Consider the following 22,297-nt stretch of genomic DNA (forward strand, 5'->3'; position numbering starts at 1 on the left):
TTGGCGGCTCTGGAGCCTACCCCAGGATCATTGGAAACGAGAATAACTGTCGTGATTTTGAATGGTGGGAAATGTGACATCCTGGCAATGTGACCCGCTGCCTAACATCATCTGCATCCTGCTGCTTAACATCATCACATTAGGCACAATTTATGACATTCTGAATCCCCCAAATGACTACATTCTACACAGAAAACTCCAAAAGATAAGGGAAAAGTAGCATATTCCTAACTTTGTCATAGTGGTAATAAATATGCTACCTTATTGCAGACATGATTACATTTCAAGTCTCATTTACAGTCCCATCCATAACTATTGGAACAGCAAGGCCAAGTCCTTTTTTTTTGTGTTTCGCACAAAATGACTTTTTTCATTAGGGTTTGAGATCCAAAGATGGATAGAGATATCCATCTTAGAGAAAAATAGGGAAAGATGGATAATTGAATTCATAAACTCGAGATGAGATTTATTTCCTGGAATTGATATCTAGATGTGTTAAACACCCTGACATGGAACCAGGGACCATCCAATTTTGAGGTGAGCAAAAGTAAAGGAACAGATATGTCTAGAAGTAAAATAAAGTCAAAACAAAACAAAACAATAATATAGGATTGCATATCCTTTGCTTGGAATAGGTTTAACATGCCTGTCAATCACTGACAACACCAAATTGTTAGTTTCTTCTGATGTGTTGCATCTCCACACCTTTAACACCGCCTTTCAATTGCTGTTTATTTCAATCTGATGGCTAAAACCAAGAGTAGTTGTTCATAGCTATTCATTGTTTAAACAATCAGTCTAACAGGACACATGTTGGTAACATAGAAACACCAGTCACAGGTTCCAATATTTTTGCTTGTGTTACATTTTGGGTGGTCTGATACAAAATGTATTCTATGTTGAATGCCTTGCCATTCCAATAATTTCAGAGGGGGCTGTATGCATACTTACATGGCCTAGACAAGGTCTAGACCCCAGGTGCTTGTTTTCTTCCAGGAAGAAGATTCTTAGCATACCACAGGCTCAACAAGGCAGGTGTTCAATAGTGCTGTCTGGCTCAGCAATTTAAATTAAGCAATGACAGACTTCACAGAGATCAGACATCTGTCATGCAGTGATGCCCTGTTTATGAATCCGAAATGCTCTATGGACCTTGGAAAGTTGAGAACAGCTCTCTTTATTTTTATACACTGTACAGATCACGTATGTTACCTGTGTGGTGCCTGAGCGACCCTAGCACGCTTCATTCAAGCTAAATATATGAATCATTTGAAGGCTGGACTTGACACATTATATTGTTAAGTAGTCTTTATTTGTCACATATACATTACTGCACAGTGAAATTCTTTCTTTGCATAGCCCATCCTTGGGGGTTGGGGTCAGAGCACAGGGTCAGCCATGATGCAGGAGCACTGGGGACTGGGGGCCTTGCTCAAGGAGTGCCCAACAGTGGCAGCTGGGCGGTGCTGGGGCTTGAACCATGATCTTCCAGTCAACAACCCAGAGCCTTAGCCACTTGAGCTACCACCCCCATATACTGTATACTGTGATATATTGATATGTACACTGATCAAGCATAACATTATGACTACCTACCTAATATTATGTTGATCCCCCTATTGCTGCGACAAATGCCATGACCCATCATGCACTGTGTATTCTGACACCTTTCTATCAGAACCAGCATTAACTTCTTCAGCAATTTGAGCAACAGTAGCTCGTCTGTTGGATCAGATCACACGGGCCAGCCTTCATCCCCATCAATGAGCCTTGGCCGCCCATGACCCTGTCGCCGGTTCACCTTCTTTGGACCAGTTTTGATAGATGCTGACCAGGAACATCCCAAAAAGGGCTGCAGTTTTGGAGATGCTCTGATCCAGTCATCTAGCCATCACAATTTGGCCTTGGTCGAACTCGCTCAAATCCTTATGCTTGCCCATTTTTCCTGCTTCTAACACATCAACTTTGAGGACAAAATGTTCACTTGCTGCCTAATATATCCCACCCACTAACAGGAGATCATCAGTGTTGTTCACTTCACCTGTCATGGGTCATATGCCTGTATATATGTATATGAAGATATTTCTTCTCTTCAAAATAAATAAATAGGACCCTGAAAAAAGAGATCTACAGAGAAGCGAGAACCTTTGTCTCAGGGAAAGCCGCGCCCAATTTTATTTTAAACGCAATAACCCCGCCCACTCTCCTCCCATTCTAACGCAACCCCCCATAGAAGGTGTAGGATAGCGTGGGCTAGAATGTTTGCAGTGTGCTGTGTTGTGGCTCCTCACGATTAATGCATTCGTGTTTTCCGATCGCGCACAATATTGTCTTTAAAGCTGTAGAAATGTAGTTTAGGCTCGACTTCGCTTGTAACTTCTCCGGAAAGGGACATTACAGGGACATTAGCTGTTACATGTAACGCTCTGATCAGAGAGACCGCCTGCATTAGAACAAACTGCAACTTCCTTTTTTTGTTGTTGTTGGCTTTAGTTTAAATGCCAATATCTTAATCTCAGTTCCTCAGGATATGATTTCGGAGGATGGAAACGAACGACGACGTGTCGGTTAGAGAGCAGCTCTTCCACGACCGGGTCCGAGAGATCATCGTAAGTTTAACTATCCAAACTTTGATCTTGGTTATTTAACATAATGAGAGAGCTCATGGTTAACATTCACCAACAAAGCCAACACTAAAAAGAAGGTGTTTGCTATCATGTTGATTGATTTGAGCCTAATGATTGTGAAATACAAGAAAAATAAATAATTAAGGGCAGGGGGTTGGTCTAGAGACTACATTTTGGGACATCATGTGCTTTGTTTGAACCTAGTCTTGATTTAAAACCCTAAACATTTTACTATGTTTAATAATACAGAAGCTCCTGGGATAAACCTTTCTTAATATTCATTTTGTATACCATATTTTGTTAGTTAAGCTCTGTGAACCTGTATTTATTCAAGCATCATGGAACTGCTGCATAACATATCTTTTACTAGATATCTAAATGGAATATTAAACACAGCCACATGTCAAGAAGATTTCGGAGACTTGCAAATTCGTGAGATAATCAGCCACGTTGTGTTATGATTATGTCTTTATTGGACTTGTATAACGCAAAGTGAACTTCAGTCATGAAGAAACTTACAACGAGGCAATGATGCTGACCTTTACACTTGGACGGCACAAATCTTACACTTCAGCAACTTTCCGATAACCGGAGAGAATACTTCGAGACATGCATATCCAGCAATTTCACACACGAATCAGGTTGAAATAACATCACATTGTTAATGGATAGAGCCGGGTCAGTTGAGAAATTCAACCTGTATCTTGACTCAGCTGTTTGCAGGAGCAGATCAGTGTCTAATGAACTCCACAGCTGAAGGTCTGCTGTCAGTTTTATAATCATGACCTGGCCTGTGTGGTTATGTAAAACTGAGCTGTATTTGTTTTTACTAGCCACGTGAACATGCACTTTTTATGCACACAGTTCTCTTGTGCTCTCTTGAGTCACATTCCTGCTGGATGTGGAATATTTTTTCCATAATCGTAATACTGCAAGGTCTGCACTAAAATTGTTCTGTGTTGTGATCTGCAATATGCCACTGTAGGAATTGGACAGGGTTTCTACAAGGAAAATAAATAATAATGGGGAAGGGGGTAGGTCCAGATACTACTTTTTGGGACATCATGTGTTTAAGGTTTTTTTTGTGGGGGGGTTTCTTAAATTGTTTGTTGACAGGCACACATTATTTGTGATAGAAATTACACAGACATTCTACTTGTTTATTTTATGAACATTATTTAAATGTGTGCAATATATAACGTGAATAATATGTTTTCTATCAAGTTGACATTATTTATAGGCATTGTTTCTAAAGGATTTGGATTATACTGATTCAATTAAAGAGACAAACAGACACGTCAATCAGACCTTGATAAAAGTATGTTTCCACCATTGCAATTGAATTAAAAGTAATGGACCCCATATTGGAAACACTCATCTAAACCTTTTCAAATGTGTAGAAATTTGACCAGTTTATTTGAGAAACAATGGTGAAGGAAACTTAACCAGATGATATAAAGGACCACTTTTTTTACACATCTGTGTTAATGCAAGTCAGAAATTCTATGTATGGCGTCAGAATTCTGTGTCACAAGTTTTGGAAATGTCTGTACCATAGCATCCTGTCAAACCTATAACGCAGCCTGCTTACTGCTTACTAATGGTGTGATGAAACAGTTGTGCCTATTTGTAGAATTTGTTTTTGGAAATTACACACTTGAGACAGGATGGAGTAAAAGAGTGGGGTAATCGTAACCTCATGATCGAGTGTTTGTTGAGGTACGTGTTGTATTTTGTTGTGCTTCATAGGAGCATGTGGTTCTCCTCTATATTCTCTTTATAGTGTGCTGTTGTATGATCCAGCCTGAACAACTTGTTTCAGGTAGTTTAGTGAGCGGCGATCGTCTTCATTTATGGGTTCCGTTGTTTGTATATCTAGCAAGAAACCTCAATAAAAAGAGACTTTACATACATGGGGTTGGGGTTGGTGAGCAAGATCTCTGACCTTTTCAGTTTAGCTTAGTTATAAACCCAGTCTTTGTCTCATGTTTGTCTTGGTGAACAGATAATCTGCCCCAGAACATGTTCACACCACAGTGTAGGCCTTCCTCGTTGTGTTGGTTCAATTGATTTTTACTATTTTGGCAAACGACAACTTTAAATATTTAAAATATGAGAATAAGGAGATTATATTAAAAGATTTTGCTTTGCTTTTCAATGTTATTAACAAGTAAGCAAACCTATGATTTGTTACAGTAAAAATCCTTTTATCTTATCTATTCAGTGACTGTTTTATCTCGGTCAGAGTCATGATGGATCCAGAAACCATCCCAGAAAGACTGGATATGAGGCAGAAATGCACTCTGGATAGAACTCCATTGCAGTGCAACATGCACACACTTTCAAAACAAGAGGGGTTATAACAACTAGTCAATCCACTAACCACCATATTTTGGGAGGGGGAGGATCATGGTGAGCCCAGGGACATCATCTTAGTCCTCAAACAAACAGTAATCTGAGCTCAGGACTGAATTGGAAGACCCTGGAGCTGTAAAGAGGCAAATCTACCTGCTAAACCACCATACTGCAGTGCAGTGACCTTAGCTAATGCAATCTCTCTTGCAATAGCTATTATACATTTAATAATAATAAAATGTTACTTATAACAATGTTAGCTCACAAGGTAGCTCATATCATGTTAATTATTGTATTGGGTAAAATAAACCAAGCATGTGCTTTGAGCTATCTATTGTGTAATTCTAACTAATTTTGTCTAACAATAAGATAACTACTGTAATTTAACAACAGCAGCCAAGACCTTGAAGAAGTTAGATAATATCAGTGACTGTGATTGTGGACAGGTTTTTTTTTCGTCTTTAAGAATGCAGTAAAGCCATAATTTGTCAAAATGCTTTCAGATATCTTATACAGAATCCTTGAGATCAGTATTACAAAGGCAAATAATACATTACAACACTATTTGGTAGACAGTCTGAGTGTAGTTGCTTTCTAGCTTATAATTTCCATTTAGCTCACCGAGTATCAGAAATAAAGATTTTTTTTGTCTAGTTCAGTTTACTGCAGGTATTTTTTCCCCCTGTTCCAGTTCAGTGCGATTGCGTGAAATCCTGAATTAGGAGAAAACATTTTTTTGTTTGGTTTCTAAGCTACTTCTCCTCCAATGTAAATAGCTAGTAGAATACATAAACTGCACCTCCTTAAAGGCTTTGTCATATTGCCAATAAGAACAGGGTGGATGGGTGATGACGGTTGTGGCTTATTGTGTCTCCTAAAGCCATCTGTCACTATAGGGTGGAAGTATAGGCTCTTATTTTGACCTCAGGTAAAGAGAGCGATATTCTAGTTACACAGTTGTGGGTTCGAACACGTGCTTTACCAGTCACATGTTTTTATTTCTTTTTTTTGCTGATGTTTGCACAGGGTTTAAATTCCTGTTTCCTGCCCTTCTTCTTGTCTCTGAACTCTTAATCCGGTGTCATTTGGAGTGGCAGGATGTGATTTTGTTATGCAGTCTCTCTTTGTGTTGCTTGACATTGCCCCAAAAACCAAAACCAGATGTTGTGTTCATACATGTAATTAATCTTGAAGTGTACAAATGAAATGAAAACTGAAACAGGTTTAAAGTTAATCATGCCATCGTGTTTGATAATCAAAGGGTTAAAGAACAGCAAAAGGATGTTGAAGTGGTTCTTCTTTTCTCACTGCTTAGTGGATGAATGTGTTGAAACATGCATTGCAGGCTAGAGAACAATGACCAAATACCAGAAATGAAGAATACAGTGCTGATGAAAAGCCTCTCGCAATATTTAAAGACGTATTTGTAGGGAAACTGTAATGTGTTGGTCAACATCAGACTAAATGTTACAGCTTCGTCAGACAAATAGACATTAGTTTAAGCTCATGTGCGCTCATTCTTTTAACCCTGGTCAGCCACTTTCATCTGTTTTTACTATCCACTGGGATTTGAGCTGCAATCGTCTGTCTTCCACCATGTGTTGCTGCTTTTTCATTTCCTCTTTGTCATTCATGAAGTTTTAGCACAGATTCCTGACAATTCCTGAATTGCTCTTTTCCTCTTTACCGTTTTTTGTTAGATGAAATTAATTACATGATGTTTTCTTAACGAACAAAACAGACTTAGGCGGGTTGTAGGGTGTTTTGACCCGTGTCAGTTTGTTCCATGTCGGAACAGTGATAAGTACTGGCAGTTATGCCAGTGGAAAACCCTTGGAAAGAAAAACAGTTCATCCCGTGATTCATGATTATTTTTTTGCTGTATGTGCTAGTGGAATAATCAATCATTCAGCTCTTAATTAGTCAACCATGCATGTAAATATCGACTGGAACTTATCCATATTAATGATCGAATATGCAGAGCTGTTTTACAGAGTGGTTTAGTTTATTGGTAGGTATTTAATGTTTAGTATTTGCTTAGCACCATACAACAGTAATATCTAATCAAGTATTTATTATTAAAATATAATACTGTTTCCAATCACAAATTTTCCCTCTTTCTAATTAAACTTGTTGTATGGGGAACATTGTATTAGCCACATGGTAACATTTATTTGCACTATTAGACACAAAAAGGGAGCATGTGTATTAGGCGTGTTAAACCCTGATAAGGCTAATGAATGTACCTCTGTGTCAAAGGGTAGGAAGCTAAGTAGCTCTCTAGCAGTAGCTTTGTCATTTTTATAGCAGAGTTAGCTAAATAGTGGAATCCTTAGCCCATGTTAGGTGTACTAATCAATTGTACACCAGCTATCGATTACATTCAATTCAGTTAGCCAAGTCTGACGGAGCTAATAATAGGTTTAGTATTGTGTTTTGTAATCACCCACACAAAGTATATATTGGTGCACGATCAGTTACACAATGCTATCTATCTCCCATGTTCTAACCCCTTGCCCTGGGTAAGTATGTATTCCACTCTGACTTTGTAACGTCATGGCTGCATTGTGTTCGTCACACTCCATTACAGCCAAGATGCCTTTACCGACCTGCTGAGTTCGTTATTAGCTCCACATTTATGCACGTTCTCTATCGATAAGCTGCCCGGGTGTATGGTCAGCTGTGAATAAGCACAGCATGGTGCAGGAGCGATAAGCCTGCGATTGTATGGGTGTGGGTACAGTGTGATGGGAGACTTTTGTACTCTGGATGGTAGTGGAGCTTATTTCTAAGACTGATCATGTACTAAAGGCAACTTTCTTTTCCCAGTTCCATTTAATGCAATTTACATGCTTTTCTTTTGACAACCTGTAGTTTGAAGGCAGATGGATGAATCTTTATATGCATAAGCAATCTTTCCTGTCAGGCAATATATGTGAATTATTTTAGTTCAGTTAATTTAGTCATTCTACAGGCATCTTTCAAACCTAGTAATTATTCTTCCTTAATTTTTCTTACAGATTTGCGTGCAGCTCTTTGTCTGCCTATACATCTTGTCCTACTTCATTCTGACACACTTCAAGAAGAATGCCGAGTTTGTTACGGGTAAGTATAGTCACCTTGGGCACCTTCTCATCATAAATGCTGTTTTATCTGTTGCACATGCATTGCAGCCTATTTCAAGGTGCAATATAATTTATTTCCAATGCCAAAGCAGTAAAAAAAAAAAACACTAGGATCCTTCGCTTAAGTCTAAAACATTTTGGATCATTTTTACCTTACTTGCTGCTTAGACATGATAGATAGCCTTGCATATAGAGCAGGGTTTTCTGCATGTTGGCATTTCTATCTCAGGGTTGTTAAGATGATATGCCAGGATCAGTGTTGCAGATGCCAGTGGAAGGGCTTTTTACGCAATGTCCCTGTCAACATGAAGGGGTTGGGGGTTGTGAAGAATGTTTCCGTGAGATAATAAACACACGGCTCCTTACCTCCAAGTCTGACAACATGCGTCCACTTATTCTGTTTTATCAAGACACAAAGCACCACTTGTTTGCTCTATCAATAACAGCAGGTTTTGCCTCAATTACAATTGAGGCACAGAATGATGTTTATATACTTTATGACACTTTTGAAAAGCTTGAGTGGTTGGATTGTCTAGAGATTTTCCGGATTGATTGGCATTTTGGCAGGAGCTCATCCAGAAATCTGCAGAAGTTTGTTTTGCTGTTTCAACGTTCTCACACGTTTTGCCTTGCGGCAGAATTGAATTGCGCAAACTTTGTTAGTCTCAGTTCTTAGTTACCAGGTATATCAGAATTTTTGTTTTCCATTTATTTCTCTGGCCTACAGCTTTTTGTTACATCATCTTTTCCAAAAAAGAGAAGTTGTTACTTTTATATCACTGTTTTGTCATATTTAGCTAGCATTTCATGGTCTTCCTTCTCTTCCTTCCTGTCTGTAATTGTGTGTCTGTATCTTAATGTCTGTGATTCGTGGCATGTTTCTTTCTTTCATTCTTCCACTGTCTGTGGTGGTGTCTTATTTTTTGCCTTTCTGTCCTTGACTGTCTGTGTCAGACTGGCTGTCTTGCTATTTGTGTCTTTCTGTCTGTCTGTCTGTCTTTGTCTTTTCCTGTTGTTCTTTGGGTCTGTATGTCTCTGTCTGGTTATATTTGTCTGCCTGTCTGTTACTGTCTGTCTTACAATCCTGTAACAAATTTAGTCATAATGCTTTAGTAAAAGTAGGAAGCTTGCAGAAGCTTGTTGATTTGACCTCAACATACAAAATGAAGTATTCCTTACTGATGCACGCTGACCACATCAATGTGATTTTTGTTCTCTCTCTCTGTTTTATCTCTCCAGATGACGTTGAGGATGCTACTGTGAATAAAATCGCGTAAGTACCGAACCGCTTCACATGGACTATTGGAACTAGTGTGTTGAAGTAATAAAAAGACTCGTGTGTGATTTCTCTGATTATCTCTGTGTTCTGATTGTTAATGTCTGCACTGGTTTGCCCTTTGGCCCTCCATCGTGGTCAATCTCATTTTATAGCTGGACTCGTGTCACTGACGCACGCCGCTCCTCTTTCTTTGGCTTTGTGTCCTCTCTAGGTTGTGGTTGTGTACGTTCACTCTCTCCGTAGCCGTGGGTGCAGTTCTCCTCCTGCCCATCTCCATCCTGTCCAATGAAGTCCTGCTCTCTTTTCCGCACAACTACTACATGCAGTGGCTCAATGGGTCGCTTATCCACGGTACAAAAAACACACAGACAAGCATCTTCAACGCCAGTTAATGACTGTGTTCAGCTTTGATTGATGTAAAAGCCGAAAACAGAAACATAAAAGGCGATGATTGACATTATAGGCCTGTTTTCTTGGTATCAGGCCAGGTGTGTGCTCATACAAATCATGATTGACAATCACTTGTGAGCACTGGCACGAACCACCAGAGCCAAGGTGTTAGTAATAACAGTGGTACTTAGGAGTTATGTGGGAAATTTAGACAGCATGTGCAAAGTAATTTTCTGTTACTTCACCATGGCTCAAAAGTTTCTTAAGAACCTTATTAAAGACGCTGTATTCCTATAATACAATCAGTTAATGTACTCGCAGACAAAATATTAGAGTTTTATAGAATACACTAAAGCACAGTGCACTCCCATGGTTACTACACAATTTTTACTGACACATTATATCATTCTTTTGTTATGCAGGTCTCTGGAACTTGGTCTTTCTCTTTTCCAACATCTCCTTGGTCTTCCTTATGCCCTTCGCTTACTTCTTTACAGAGTCAGAAGGCTTTGTTGGCTCCAGAAAGGTAATCAGCATTTCTAATTTATATATATATGTAACTCCTCAGTTATATGTCTTAAATGCATTGATTGTTATGCCCATTGATTTATGAGTCTTGTGGAATTCTGCATGTTATGTCAATATGCCTGTGTATGTAGTGATTGATTGATTGATTTGATTGATTGGGTTACAGGGTGTCATGGCCCGGGTGTACGAGACCACCGTGATGCTGGTTCTGCTCAGTCTGCTGGTGCTCGGCATTGTGTGGGTGGCATCAGCGCTCCTCCATGATAACATCGCCAGGGAAAGTCTCTATGGTGTGTGTGTGTTAGAGAACACATTTCTTTCTGATGCACTTTAACAAAAATAGTTTGTTGTGTATTTATGACGCATGTATACAAGAAATGAATCAACAACACAAAAACGAGATTCTCTTACCACCATGAAGCTGATTACCATCGGATCTGCTTTATTCTTCTTATACCGCAACAATTTACCGACAATTGCATTTATTTATTAATGATAGATGAACAACACGTATGTTGTTGTTTAGAACGTTCGTAAAACACTGTACCATTATAGCAGCTATACACAGTCTTCATCAGCCTCTCTTCCTCTCTTAATAAGACTAAAAATACAGCCTGTCATGCTACTCAGAAAAGTTCAAATTATAGATGTATCTTTGACTTACAAAGCAGTGTCACTGGATACTCTTTACAGATATGCTGAATAAATGTGTCCTCAGATAAAACTCGCCATATCAACAATTCTACGTTCTTTCGTACAGATCATCTGCCACGAACATTTTCTGTATGATTATATATTAGAATGAATGCACTGATGTATAAAACTTGCTGCTATAATAGAAAATTATTGAACTGAGCATTGATCAGCGCTGTGCTAATAATTTTTAAAAGAGAAAAGGACTACTTTTTTCTTTAGTTACATTATTTCTTAAAGGAAAGGCAGTAAACAAAGCTTCTAAAGTTTGTATAAAGTGTCATGTTCTTTGTGTTTTCTTGACTCCACCTGTTAATCTTAGTCACTTGTATGTTATTTCAGACCTGTGGGAGTACTACCTGCCCTACCTCTATTCTTGTATCTCACTGTTCGGAGTGCTGCTGCTATTACGTAAGTATACATATTTTGGGTGGAGTGAACATTCTTTTTTTTTTTGTATATATATATATATAATTGTGCAGTTGTTTTAGTTATCACTGATAGAATTCAAAATCAAATACAGACTAGAGTAAGAGCTGGCTAATCAAAATGTCTGTGGTGTCTGTTTGTCGTAATGTTAACGCGTTTACTTACACTGATCAGGCATAACATTATGACCAGTGACGGGTGCCGTGAATAACACCGATGCTCTCCTCATCGTGGTACCTGTTAGTGGGTGGGATATATTAGGCAGCAAGTGAACATTTTGTCCTCAGAGTTGATGTGTTAGAAGCAGTAAGCGTAAGGATTTGAGCGAGTTTGACAAGGGCCAAATTTTTATGGCTAGATGACTGGATCAGAGCATCTCCAAAACTGCAGCTCTTGTGGGGTGTTCCCGGTCTGCAGTGGTCAGTATCTATCAAAAGTGTGCCAAGAAAGGAACAATGGTAAATTGGTGACAGTGTCAAGGCTCATTGATGCACGTGGGGAGCGAAGGCGGGCCCGTGTGGTCTGATCCAACAGACGAGCTACTGTTGCTCAAATTGCTGAAGAAATTAATGCCAGTTCTTATAGAAAGGTGTCAGAATACACAGTGCATCGCAGTTTGTTGTGTTTTGGCAGGAAAAAGGGGACCAACACAATATTAGGCAGGTGGTCATAATGTTATGCCTGGTCAATGTATCATCCAGACACTGTGACTAGTGGTTTCTTAGAGAAACTAAAGTTTCGCTGGTTTCTGCTTGGATTAGTTCTTGTTTTAAGATGTACATGGGAGCATATTTTTGGATACTTCAATTGTATTATGCTGACTGTTCTGTATTTCTCTTCAACAGTATGCACTCCCTTTGGAATGTCACGCATGTTCAGCATCACTGGAAGTTTTTTGGTTAAACCACGGGTAAGCATTCAATATATCAGTTTCAGGGCAGATGACCTCAAATTGAAATTTTCTAAGATCCCAACCCATGATCACGCCACACTTTAAGTTCCAGATTTATAATTTAGGACTACTTTTGCCAGTCTGAGCTAACACCCTTGATGTAGCTTTTCAAAACATCAACGTCAGCAGACGTGTTTGAAAGGGTGCGGCTCTTTCTGCTGTCACATCCAGATTCAAACCATTCATAATGAACACTACACTACCGGGTTTGTTGGTATAGGACAATAAGCTTGTTTGATACAGTCTGAAGTGAAACAAAGAGGCCTGGGTTGTATTTGAAGTGTCAGAAGTCGTTGCAATGTGAGCAGCATTGTTCACATACTTGCCTATATACTTTTACATCTGGAGGATTAAATGCAGCATTCCACAAGATGACGCATCAGAGTCAAAACATTCCTGATAAAGTCTATTTCTTTCTTTCTGCTTTACTGTTGTCACGAGCAATGTCTTAAACTGAGTAGTCTAAGAAAATATACAAAGTAAACAATTGGGAAGACTGGTATTTGGAACAAACCTTTCTAAAGGTATGAAGGTGACATGGGAAGTTTTTAAAATGTAAACACAAACTGTATTAGGAAAGCCGGGTAAGACGCAGATGAAAGTTGAAGTGATGCTGATGATTGTGTGTTGTTGGACAGCTGCTGGAGGATGTGGAAGAGACGATGAACTGTGCTGTGTTTGAGGAGGCTTCTCTCTCCCGGAAACTTAAAAGTAAGTTTAGGATTATAGGTGACATGAGGCACTATAAATGCAGTATTTATTACTAACATTCTCTCTCTCTGTCTCTCACTCTCTCTCTCTCTCTCTGCTAGGTAGCAGCACCTCCTGCTGGCTGAGCCTAAATATGGAGGCAATGAAGAGGCAGTTTGTGAGCATACAGGCCAAGCGCATGGCTCTGGGTAAGAACTCACATGTAGGACTGTAGATTCACATAAATCCCAACTGGATTTCACTCAGTATTCATCACTACTTTTCTTTTTTTTTTAATCAACAGAGACACGGAGAAAGGCGTCTGCATGGCAGCGAAACCTGGGCTACCCACTTGTCATGCTACTGCTCTTAGCGTTAACTGTAAGGATGAGAATTTTCTTTGGTTGGTTTTTCTAATAATATTAATTCATGCTGTAATAATGCCGAGGCTTGTTGATATTGCTTTTCAGGTGGTGTGCGTGTTGATGGTATGTTTCCATGTGCTGGAACTGCTTTTTGATGAGTCTGCCATGCCTAGAGGGATGGAGGTAAAATTTCTTTCAGTGACACACATACACATTATATATACATATTTATGTATACACACACATACATAAGGTTTATGTATATGTACAACAATGTTTTTTTTGTCCTGTGTTCCTCTCACAATATTGTGTGTTTGCAATTTGTCATTGTATGTTGCACTGTCATCCCAGAGTAACAATTTTTCACTCCAATGTTTACACGCTGTATAGAGAAATGACATGAGATGCATATAATTGCAAATCCTATCAAATGATTTAGTATCACACAAAGGTTTATATGAACACACAATATGAACATCTTATCACAGCCCTGTACTAATCCACCTCCCTTTCCTCTGTTGATTTGTTAGGTGTGTATATTTTATAATGCAGTAAATCTTACCTGTCATAACTCAGTACAAATCCAGATGACATTTAGTGTGATTTTTCAGCTCAGCAAGGAATGCAGCAAAACTGCTGCTGTGACTATGTTTCTATGTATGTATGTATGTATGTGTGCTTAATGTATTATGTTTAATGTATAAAATTCTTTATTTATTTTAATTACAGGACCCTCACCTGGGCTTAGCTTCGTTCTCTATGTTTGGCTCTTTGGGGGCCACAGTGCAAGTCGTTCTTATCCTGTATCCTTTCTTCATGCATGTATCATTTGGATCAAAATCATTATTGCTGTAGCTCTTTGACTCCAAACTCACTTCTCATTCTCACATGAAGTGCAATGCTGTCTAAATGAGACTTTAATCAAGAGTCCACTACCTCCGTAACCATTTATTTGCTCGTAATCTCGCTCTTTGCAAGCTAAAGATTCTCCACAAGGAGGCGCTGTGTAGCTGTGATGCTTAGCTTCAACGACACTTAGATCTGCATCAGAAGTTTAGAGGATTTCTTTTTACTAGAGATACCAGGGCTGACTATTGTTGCCTGGTTTTACCGTAGTTCCAGGAACCTATTTGGTTCCTGTTGCAAAGTCGGTTCTTGTCTCGAGATGAAAATGTTGTTTTACTGTACGTCACAATTTATTTATTTATTTTTTAATAACAGCATTGGGAACACACTTCAACCAGTGAGTCATTTCCATAATGCTTTTAATAATTATACAAGTGATTTATTTCTGTGTAAACCTGTAAAAGTCAGAGATAACCGATGCAGTCATGTACAGAAAATTCAATACTCCACATTGTAACAGTAATGAGTTCAGAATTGAACCAGGCCACGCTGCCGAACTGTGCAGTGATATTTTACGTCTAATTATAAAAATCATATGCTTTTGTCTTGGATGTGTTTTGGTCCTTAACGGCAATGCTAGCTATCTGATGGTGTCCTCAGTGGTAGGTTTCTACAGCTCTCCTCTTTTCAGCAGCCTTCGTCCTCGAGCTCAAGACACCAACCTCACACAGGTACAGACGCTACATGTGCTTACAGTTTCACCAGTGTAGAAATGCTCACATATTCATTTTTGAACAAATTCTCACACTTTGAGCTTGTGTGTGTCTCTACAGATCATAGGGAACTGTGTGTGTCTCCTGGTTCTCAGTTCAGCCCTGCCTGTGTTCTCTCGTACTCTGGGTGAGCAATGCTATGAAGAAAAACTGGTGTGATTTGTGTATTTGTTACATGAAACCAAAAGACATTTTCATAACTAAAGACTTCTGCATAGTAATGTTTCACTCTGTTCACAAAGAGTGTGTTTTAGCAAACAGTATCGGTTCACTTCTTTTTCATGAAATTCATACTTTTTCCTCCTGGTTTTAATTGTGTTTAGGAATCACAAGGTTTGATCTGCTTGGGGACTTTGGAAGGTACAACTGGCTGGGAAACTTCCACATAGTCTTCCTGTATAACGTGCTGTTCGCTGGTCTCACCTCCGCCTGTTTAATCAACACAGTCACGTGGGCTGTGCAGAGGGAACTCATCCGTGCCTTTGGTTAGTTTTATGACTTTTTTTTTTTTTGTTAGGACATTACTGATGCCTCTGTGTAGTTTTCCACTCACTCCCTGTGTGCAAAGGTTGCTTAGATGGATGTGGGTGTGGCTTTTTTTTATCACATGGGAAATGTGTGTGTGTGATTACATATCCCCTTGGCTTGTAAATCATGTCAGGATGCCACTAGAGTCTTGAGCGTTTGTCACTTGTAGCCCACTTTTTAACCACTAACTTGTGCTTAGTTTGGTTTCAGTTGATTTTCGTCCATGTGTGCAATGTACTGACAATGTACAATAGGGCTGGAGGTTGTGTTAACTAGGACTGCTGTGTGTGTGTTTTTTCATTTGGTCTTTGGGTTAGGTGTTTCCAGAGCAGGACATGTTTCCCTAAGGGTTGGTCTCTTTTCCTCAGATAGAAAGAGGACAATTCTCTCAGGAAAGTGAAAGGGGACAGCAGGGCAGTAGGGTTCCCTAAGGGCCGAGGACTAAATGTCAAACCCCTTCTCCAGCACGCGCACACACACACAGACACACCATCTGCCCTCCACCAAATACAAATAAACCAAATGAACACACCCCAAACTCAGTCATGAGACCGATGGTATCTCGTATTGGGTTAGCATTTACGTTTACATCATCTAGCAGACTCCCTTATCCAGCGTGCTATATAGAAGTGCTCCTTCTGCTAGTACAAATAGGTCAGGGTCTAAGAATACTTTTAAGCTATAATTGTGTTAGAGGTTAGAGATAGTACTTTCGGTTTAATTGATTTGATCAGGGTTAATATACACTCTAGAAAAAGGTCTGGAAAAAAAATACCTGAAATTGGTTGGAAAAAGTTATATGCTATTTTATATACATGCCTGAACATTTGTGCCGTTATCCAATCCTTTGGCATCAGCAAAATGCAAAAATCAGGCAAAGACAGTCAGGTAATGTTCACGTCAAACATCAGAATGAAGGACCTCTGATCCAGATGGAAGGTTTTAGTATTTCATAAATTAGGAATCTCCTGGAAGTTTCACACATTAGCCTGTAGAATTTCAGCAGGATGGCTTTTTAAAAACGTTGAGTAATTGATTCTTCTGTTATCGGAAACACGGAAGGAAAACGATAAATGCTTAGAGGCAAATGGCTAGATTTGTTCAGGCTGATATAGTAACCCAGAATAATCACTCTTTCATCCGTGCTAAGCAATAAAGCATCTCATCATGCACAACAGGCGCAGACTCACCCCACCTGGACAATTGAAGTTAAAAAATAAAACGAATGTAATTTGAGTAAACTAACATTTCTCCTCCTCTTTCGATAAACAGGTCTCCATCGCCTGCCTTGTACCGTGTCCCGATCTGCAGTCCATTTCCGGCTCCTGTTGGCGAGTGGACTCTCAAAAATCCAATGATGGCGATTTTCCAGGTAGATCAGCTGAGGAAGCGTTTTCGTATCCAGTGGAAAATTCCAGACCAGACTTGTTCAGTCTCAGCCTACGAGTGATGAGATCACCAGTAGGCTAGTGGAGGAATGAGGTTTCTTGCAGTCTGGTGAAGGTCAAAGCAGCTGCTTGGGAAGTGATCGTCACATCTTGACCTACAGGACTTTAAGCTTTTACTGCAGGTTTTATTGCAGGTACTGTGTGTGGTTCCAGAAACACGCGAAGTTCTTAAATTGCTGCCTTCATGTTCTCTGAAGGTCCTGTGTTTACATTTTTTGAACAAACACCTTGATGAAAGTGTGCGCTGGCTGTCAGAGGTGCCACACTGACACATAGCCGTTCACTGAAGCTATTTCAGAAAATGACCTCTTAAACTCGACTGTCCCTTTCCTGTTGAGCTCTGTACAGCAGCCAAGACGCCTTCCTCCCATCCACCACTATTTTTAGTGTGCATCCATCCCATTGCAGTTCCTCATGGGTCTTAATGACACTTTTGGAGGAAGGCTGTTGCAGGAAGCCCAGTCTGCTGAGAGAGGGAGGATACAGGATGCTCCTTACAGTTAGATGAAACAATCTTTTTAGAGTGAATAGAGAGTACGTTTTTCTCTTTGTGGAATTTTTCCCTCAGTGTTCGGAAAAGCTCTGAGTTCTACAGAGCCATGATTATCTTTTACAGATGATTTTCACAAGCACCTTATTTTCAATCTTGCCTTCTTTGATATATCCAGGTTTTAAAACTGTCTTGGACCATTGTAACTGTGAATTTTTTTTTATTATTATGTGGTAATTAACCATGTGCAATAATATATTGGAAGTGTGTGCTGGATATAAGATTATATAAGATTCCATCTATGCCATGACATGTAGTGTCTAGTCAGTGAAATGCAAACACTTTATAATCACAGATATACAGGAGAAATGAACTTGCCTAACTGACATTGATACTACTTTTCTTCTCTGGGGCTATTTTATAATTTTTATTATTATTGTTATTATTATTTTTTACAAACTATTTATACACATCACGTTTACTTCATTTGCTGTATCAGCATGTTTTAAACAAACGTTCTACAAGTAATGGCCAGAAGGGGACAGTATATTCCAGTCACACTACAAGGTTGTGATTTTAATATGCCATTTATTTCTCCTGATAGGGTATGCCATTTTATTTTTTTGCTTTCATACACTATCACTAATGAGCTCACTTTTTTTCCCACAATATGCATTTGTTTTGCATGTGGTTGATTGTAGAAAGATTGAAAGACATCTTGAGCTGTCTCAATTAAAACATTGAGCTACAGAAATCCAATCATCTTAGATTGTTAAGAAGGTTTTTTAACAAAAAAAAAGAAAAGAAAACAAAAACCTATACAGTGACATGGGTAGAAAAATAGTAATGAATTCTGAACACAATTTCACATTGTTTACATTGTCTGTAAATGAACTTTTGAATCACACAAAAGAACAATAAATGTATTTTCATCTGTTTTTTCTAAACACTGTCTCTTTGTCCTTTTGTGAAGTTTTTAGTTACTGTAAAGGGCAGCAGTTGAAGTACATCTTTCCAGAAGTGTTGCGTAAAAGGACTAGAGTTCCTGTCATGCTTAGCGCTATTCCACTTCTGTGATTGCGTCCTTGTTTTGTTGGGCCTGCGTGTCTTTTTATACGCCTACCCCCTATGCTGAGCTGTCCAGCTTTAATCAGCAGCGTCTTTGTATCCAGGTCTGTCAGCACGCCTTGTAGAAAGGGACGCCACTGCTTGTCCAGCCTCTGCTTTCCTCCACGCAGATGGCCCCGGCACATAAACATCTGTATCATCATCATCATCAGAGCCTTGGCCACGTGCACTCTCTCCTTTACCCCCTAAATCACCGGCGTCCGTTTTCTGTGGCTAATGTTCATTTCCCTTTCCTTTCTGTCCGTCATTCGGAACAGAAAAAGAAGCCCCGGTCTTCTGATTGTTGTTTCTTGTTGGATGTCTTAATTAAGGATAGTTTTGATTTTTGCAGCTGTTTTCTCTCTGAGTTTCCTCTGGGCAGGAGGAGCTGATAAGGGGAAACGCTGCTCCATTTTCTTTATAAACAAGTGAAATAAAAATGCATAGGTCCTCTTGGTTAACATTTAATGTAGATTATTTAGAGAAGTATGGAAACTTTTGGTCTTTGTGTGTACGTTCTATCCTTATCAGCCTTATCTTAGGGGGGGTACAGAAGTCCTTGTCACAAATTCATTGTATTTCTCTTCCTGTATGTGGCGTAAAGGGTGGACACAAATCACAGCTTTTGTGTAACTGAGAACATTCGACTGGTCAGATTTAGTTTAGCATATCAGACACGAAGTGGGAGACGGTCGGGCTTTTCATGGCATGTGATAGACTATCTTTATTGTCAAAACACAAGAATGAAGCGGGGGGGAAGTCTTAGATTAACTTTCCTGACAGTTAACTTTTTGAAGTGTGAGCCAAAGTGCACTAGGAGCTATTATTCCAACAGGCAAATCGAAAACTGCTGGCAGGAAAAGGCGAGACTTCTTGCTAATCAGCTGATAATGGGCCATACAGTCCGCCTGCCGGTGTGTCCCCACACCCTCACTGCACACTCACAGCACACTTACTTCACACACTTCAAAAGAGACTAACACTACCACTGTGAGCACTGGGAACAAATTTCATGATTCTAACTTTTGTGTCAGAATTAACATTAAGCAAAGGTATAAGACATTTCAGACATGGCCTTCACAGGAAACATGCCATTCACAACAACCTATGTGCATATATATATATATATATAATCAGATAAACCCAAAGCATTAATAAAATCTCTACAGCACTTAATAGACAATCCTTGCCTTATTCCTTTCCAGGCCCACGTTACCATTATTTTCAACACAATCATTATAATGCTTCAAAATCATATTAGATTTGCAATAATGTGTGGATCCATTTAAGAACCCATTAACAAAACATAATTTTATCCACTAGTCTTCTATGGAAAATATACATTTAGCCATTTAATGTACAATTTAAATGTTCAACAGAAAGTTTTATGTTGAAAGCAAATTATTAATGAAAATAAACTAAATCATAAGAATGCACTGACTGTCTTCCTTCCACTAGCATTCAATTCAATTCAATTTTATTTGTATAGTGCCTTTTACAATGGACATTGTCTCAAAGCAGCTTTACAAAAGAAAATAAACAGAGAAAGGAGAGGGGGAAAAATAATAAAAATAAATAACTAGAAATAAAAATAAATTATTAAATTAAATTATTAAACTATTTTATCCATATTTTATTTTATTTTATCCCTAATGAGCAAGCCTGTGGCGACGGTGGCAAGGAAAAACTCCCTGAGATGATAATCAGCATGGATGCTAGTTAACCATGTTTGTGTGTGTTTGCTAATTCTATGCTAAAACTTCAACCCTGTTATTTAAATTGAACCACGTTCAGCAATGAAACCTTATTAAAAATGGGATTGTAAGTTGAAATGGGTTAACCATAGAATTTTTTTTGAATGACCACATAACATTTATAAGTGTTGAAGCTTACGAATATTTGATATTTAATTGTAAATACGAAATATATAATTTGGTGCCACAATTGTGGCACTATCCAGTTGGTTCTTTATTACTTATATTCATGGCCATATGTGATACTGTTTATCATTTGGAAAGACAACAGAAGTTGTCGCAAATATGATAGCCGGTTTGAGTATATATTTTTTTCCTCTTGACCTCTAACCTGCTTGCCTCGAGGCCAGGAAGTTCCACCCTGGTTAGCTATTGTCCGGCCTGTTGCAGCATCACGGCTGTCACACGATGGCAAACCTAAATCTCTTGTTGAAAAGTGTCTCTGTATATTAAAGGCATGACATAAGGGCTAAAAGGATGCCACGATCATGGTACGACATATATCACAGCTTACTGTCATAAACACACTTACAGATCATACTCTTCTGTCATCCTGTGTCTCATGCCGTTAAGCTGTGACAAGGGTGTTATGTGAGGTCATCAGAGTTTGTGTGCTGTTGCTATCGAGACCGAACGCAAACCCCAAACTTGTCCTCTCCTTGCAATGCAGCACCCTGCTTTTTCCTGCCCTGATAACAGAGTTGAAACCGCTTAGAACGGCCTGCAGGATCTGCTCGTGAGGAGAGTCTGCTCCTTGACCGCCCTTGCCATCAGCTTCTCTGTCAGGAAATAGAAATCCTTCACAGTGTCTAATCAGCTTTTTTTTTTAGTCTCACATACATCCTCTGATCAGTCCTAGGTTTTGGAGTGCTTGTTATATACACTTACATACACACACAGTTGTATGTTATGGCTACAATTTCAGTTACGAGCCTTATCTGATGGACATCTCATGACAGATGATTAGAAGCCAGTGGAACTAAGAGCTTTATATATGACTCAGCATCTAATTTTACTGAAGCTGAGCATGCTGGCATGAGCTCAACAGCAGCATACTATTCTGAGCCCAGGTGCAGTCACAAGCCCTCTGTGACGGGGAACAAAGCGAGCCGGAGTAACTCTGGCAGGAAAGATCTCGTTTTCTGTGCTGTGGCTGCTCAGGAAACATGGCCATTCATGGCACTACATACTCCCATCCTGAAATAGGGGAGTGAGGTCAGTAAAACACAAGAGGTGCAGGCCAAGATCAAGGGAGGGGGAACAAATAATAATAAACTTAATTTTTAAAAAATTCCTTATTTTTTTTATATCATTCTTTTCATGTTTCATAGTTGTTATTTTCTGGTTTCTAACTAATGAATGAATACCTAGACAATAGCAAGTACCATATAAGGACTTTATTTCTCCAAAAAATGTACTGTTTAAAATGGTTCATTGTTGTCTCATTAAATAATAAATAATTAAAATGTGAAAAAAAAAAATCCATAGATTTGATAGCTGTGTATGTTGTATATGTTTTAAATTTATACTTATAAATTAAATTGTCTTAGCTGCTTTAACATAAGTGATAACCGGAGCTAGAATTCCTTGTAGAAGTTCAACACCATTACATATAACTATAAATGGGAAAAGGCAAATTAGAAAATGTATCCCAATTGCAAATCACAGTAAGATGAGAAGAATAAAACACTTTGGGATGATCTGTTAACGGAAAATAATCAACTCTATGGTGGAAACATTAAGTCTGGTTTCTGGTGGGCTGCACCACACCACCCAGTTGTTGATTATTTCCCTCCAGCAGAATGCTTTCCTTTCCTGTCATGTCATTTTGGCATTAAGTCTTAACACTGATGAAATCAACGATTTTTTTTTATCATTGTATCACTGTTTAGATAATACACATTTTAAACACTAGATA

General features: G+C 38.9%; 1 protein-coding gene across 1 annotated transcript; it reads left to right on the top strand.

Moving 5' to 3' along the window:
* Positions 1 to 2,231: 2,231 nt before the first annotated feature.
* lmbr1l (limb development membrane protein 1-like) lies at positions 2,232 to 18,465 on the top strand. The gene is made up of 17 exons (XM_058410667.1): positions 2,232 to 2,609; positions 8,003 to 8,087; positions 9,347 to 9,380; positions 9,598 to 9,737; positions 10,199 to 10,302; positions 10,471 to 10,594; positions 11,340 to 11,408; positions 12,272 to 12,336; positions 13,017 to 13,089; positions 13,191 to 13,277; positions 13,373 to 13,449; positions 13,539 to 13,616; positions 14,163 to 14,236; positions 14,920 to 15,010; positions 15,113 to 15,179; positions 15,376 to 15,537; positions 16,853 to 18,465. Exons 1-17 carry the CDS (start codon positions 2,544 to 2,546, stop codon positions 16,936 to 16,938), a joined length of 1,482 nt encoding a protein of 493 aa, XP_058266650.1. The 5' UTR covers positions 2,232 to 2,543; the 3' UTR covers positions 16,939 to 18,465.
* Positions 18,466 to 22,297: the final 3,832 nt, after the last annotated feature.

Source organism: Hemibagrus wyckioides, linkage group LG15 (genome assembly GCF_019097595.1).
Source record: "Hemibagrus wyckioides isolate EC202008001 linkage group LG15, SWU_Hwy_1.0, whole genome shotgun sequence".
NCBI classification, from domain to species: domain Eukaryota; kingdom Metazoa; phylum Chordata; class Actinopteri; order Siluriformes; family Bagridae; genus Hemibagrus; species Hemibagrus wyckioides.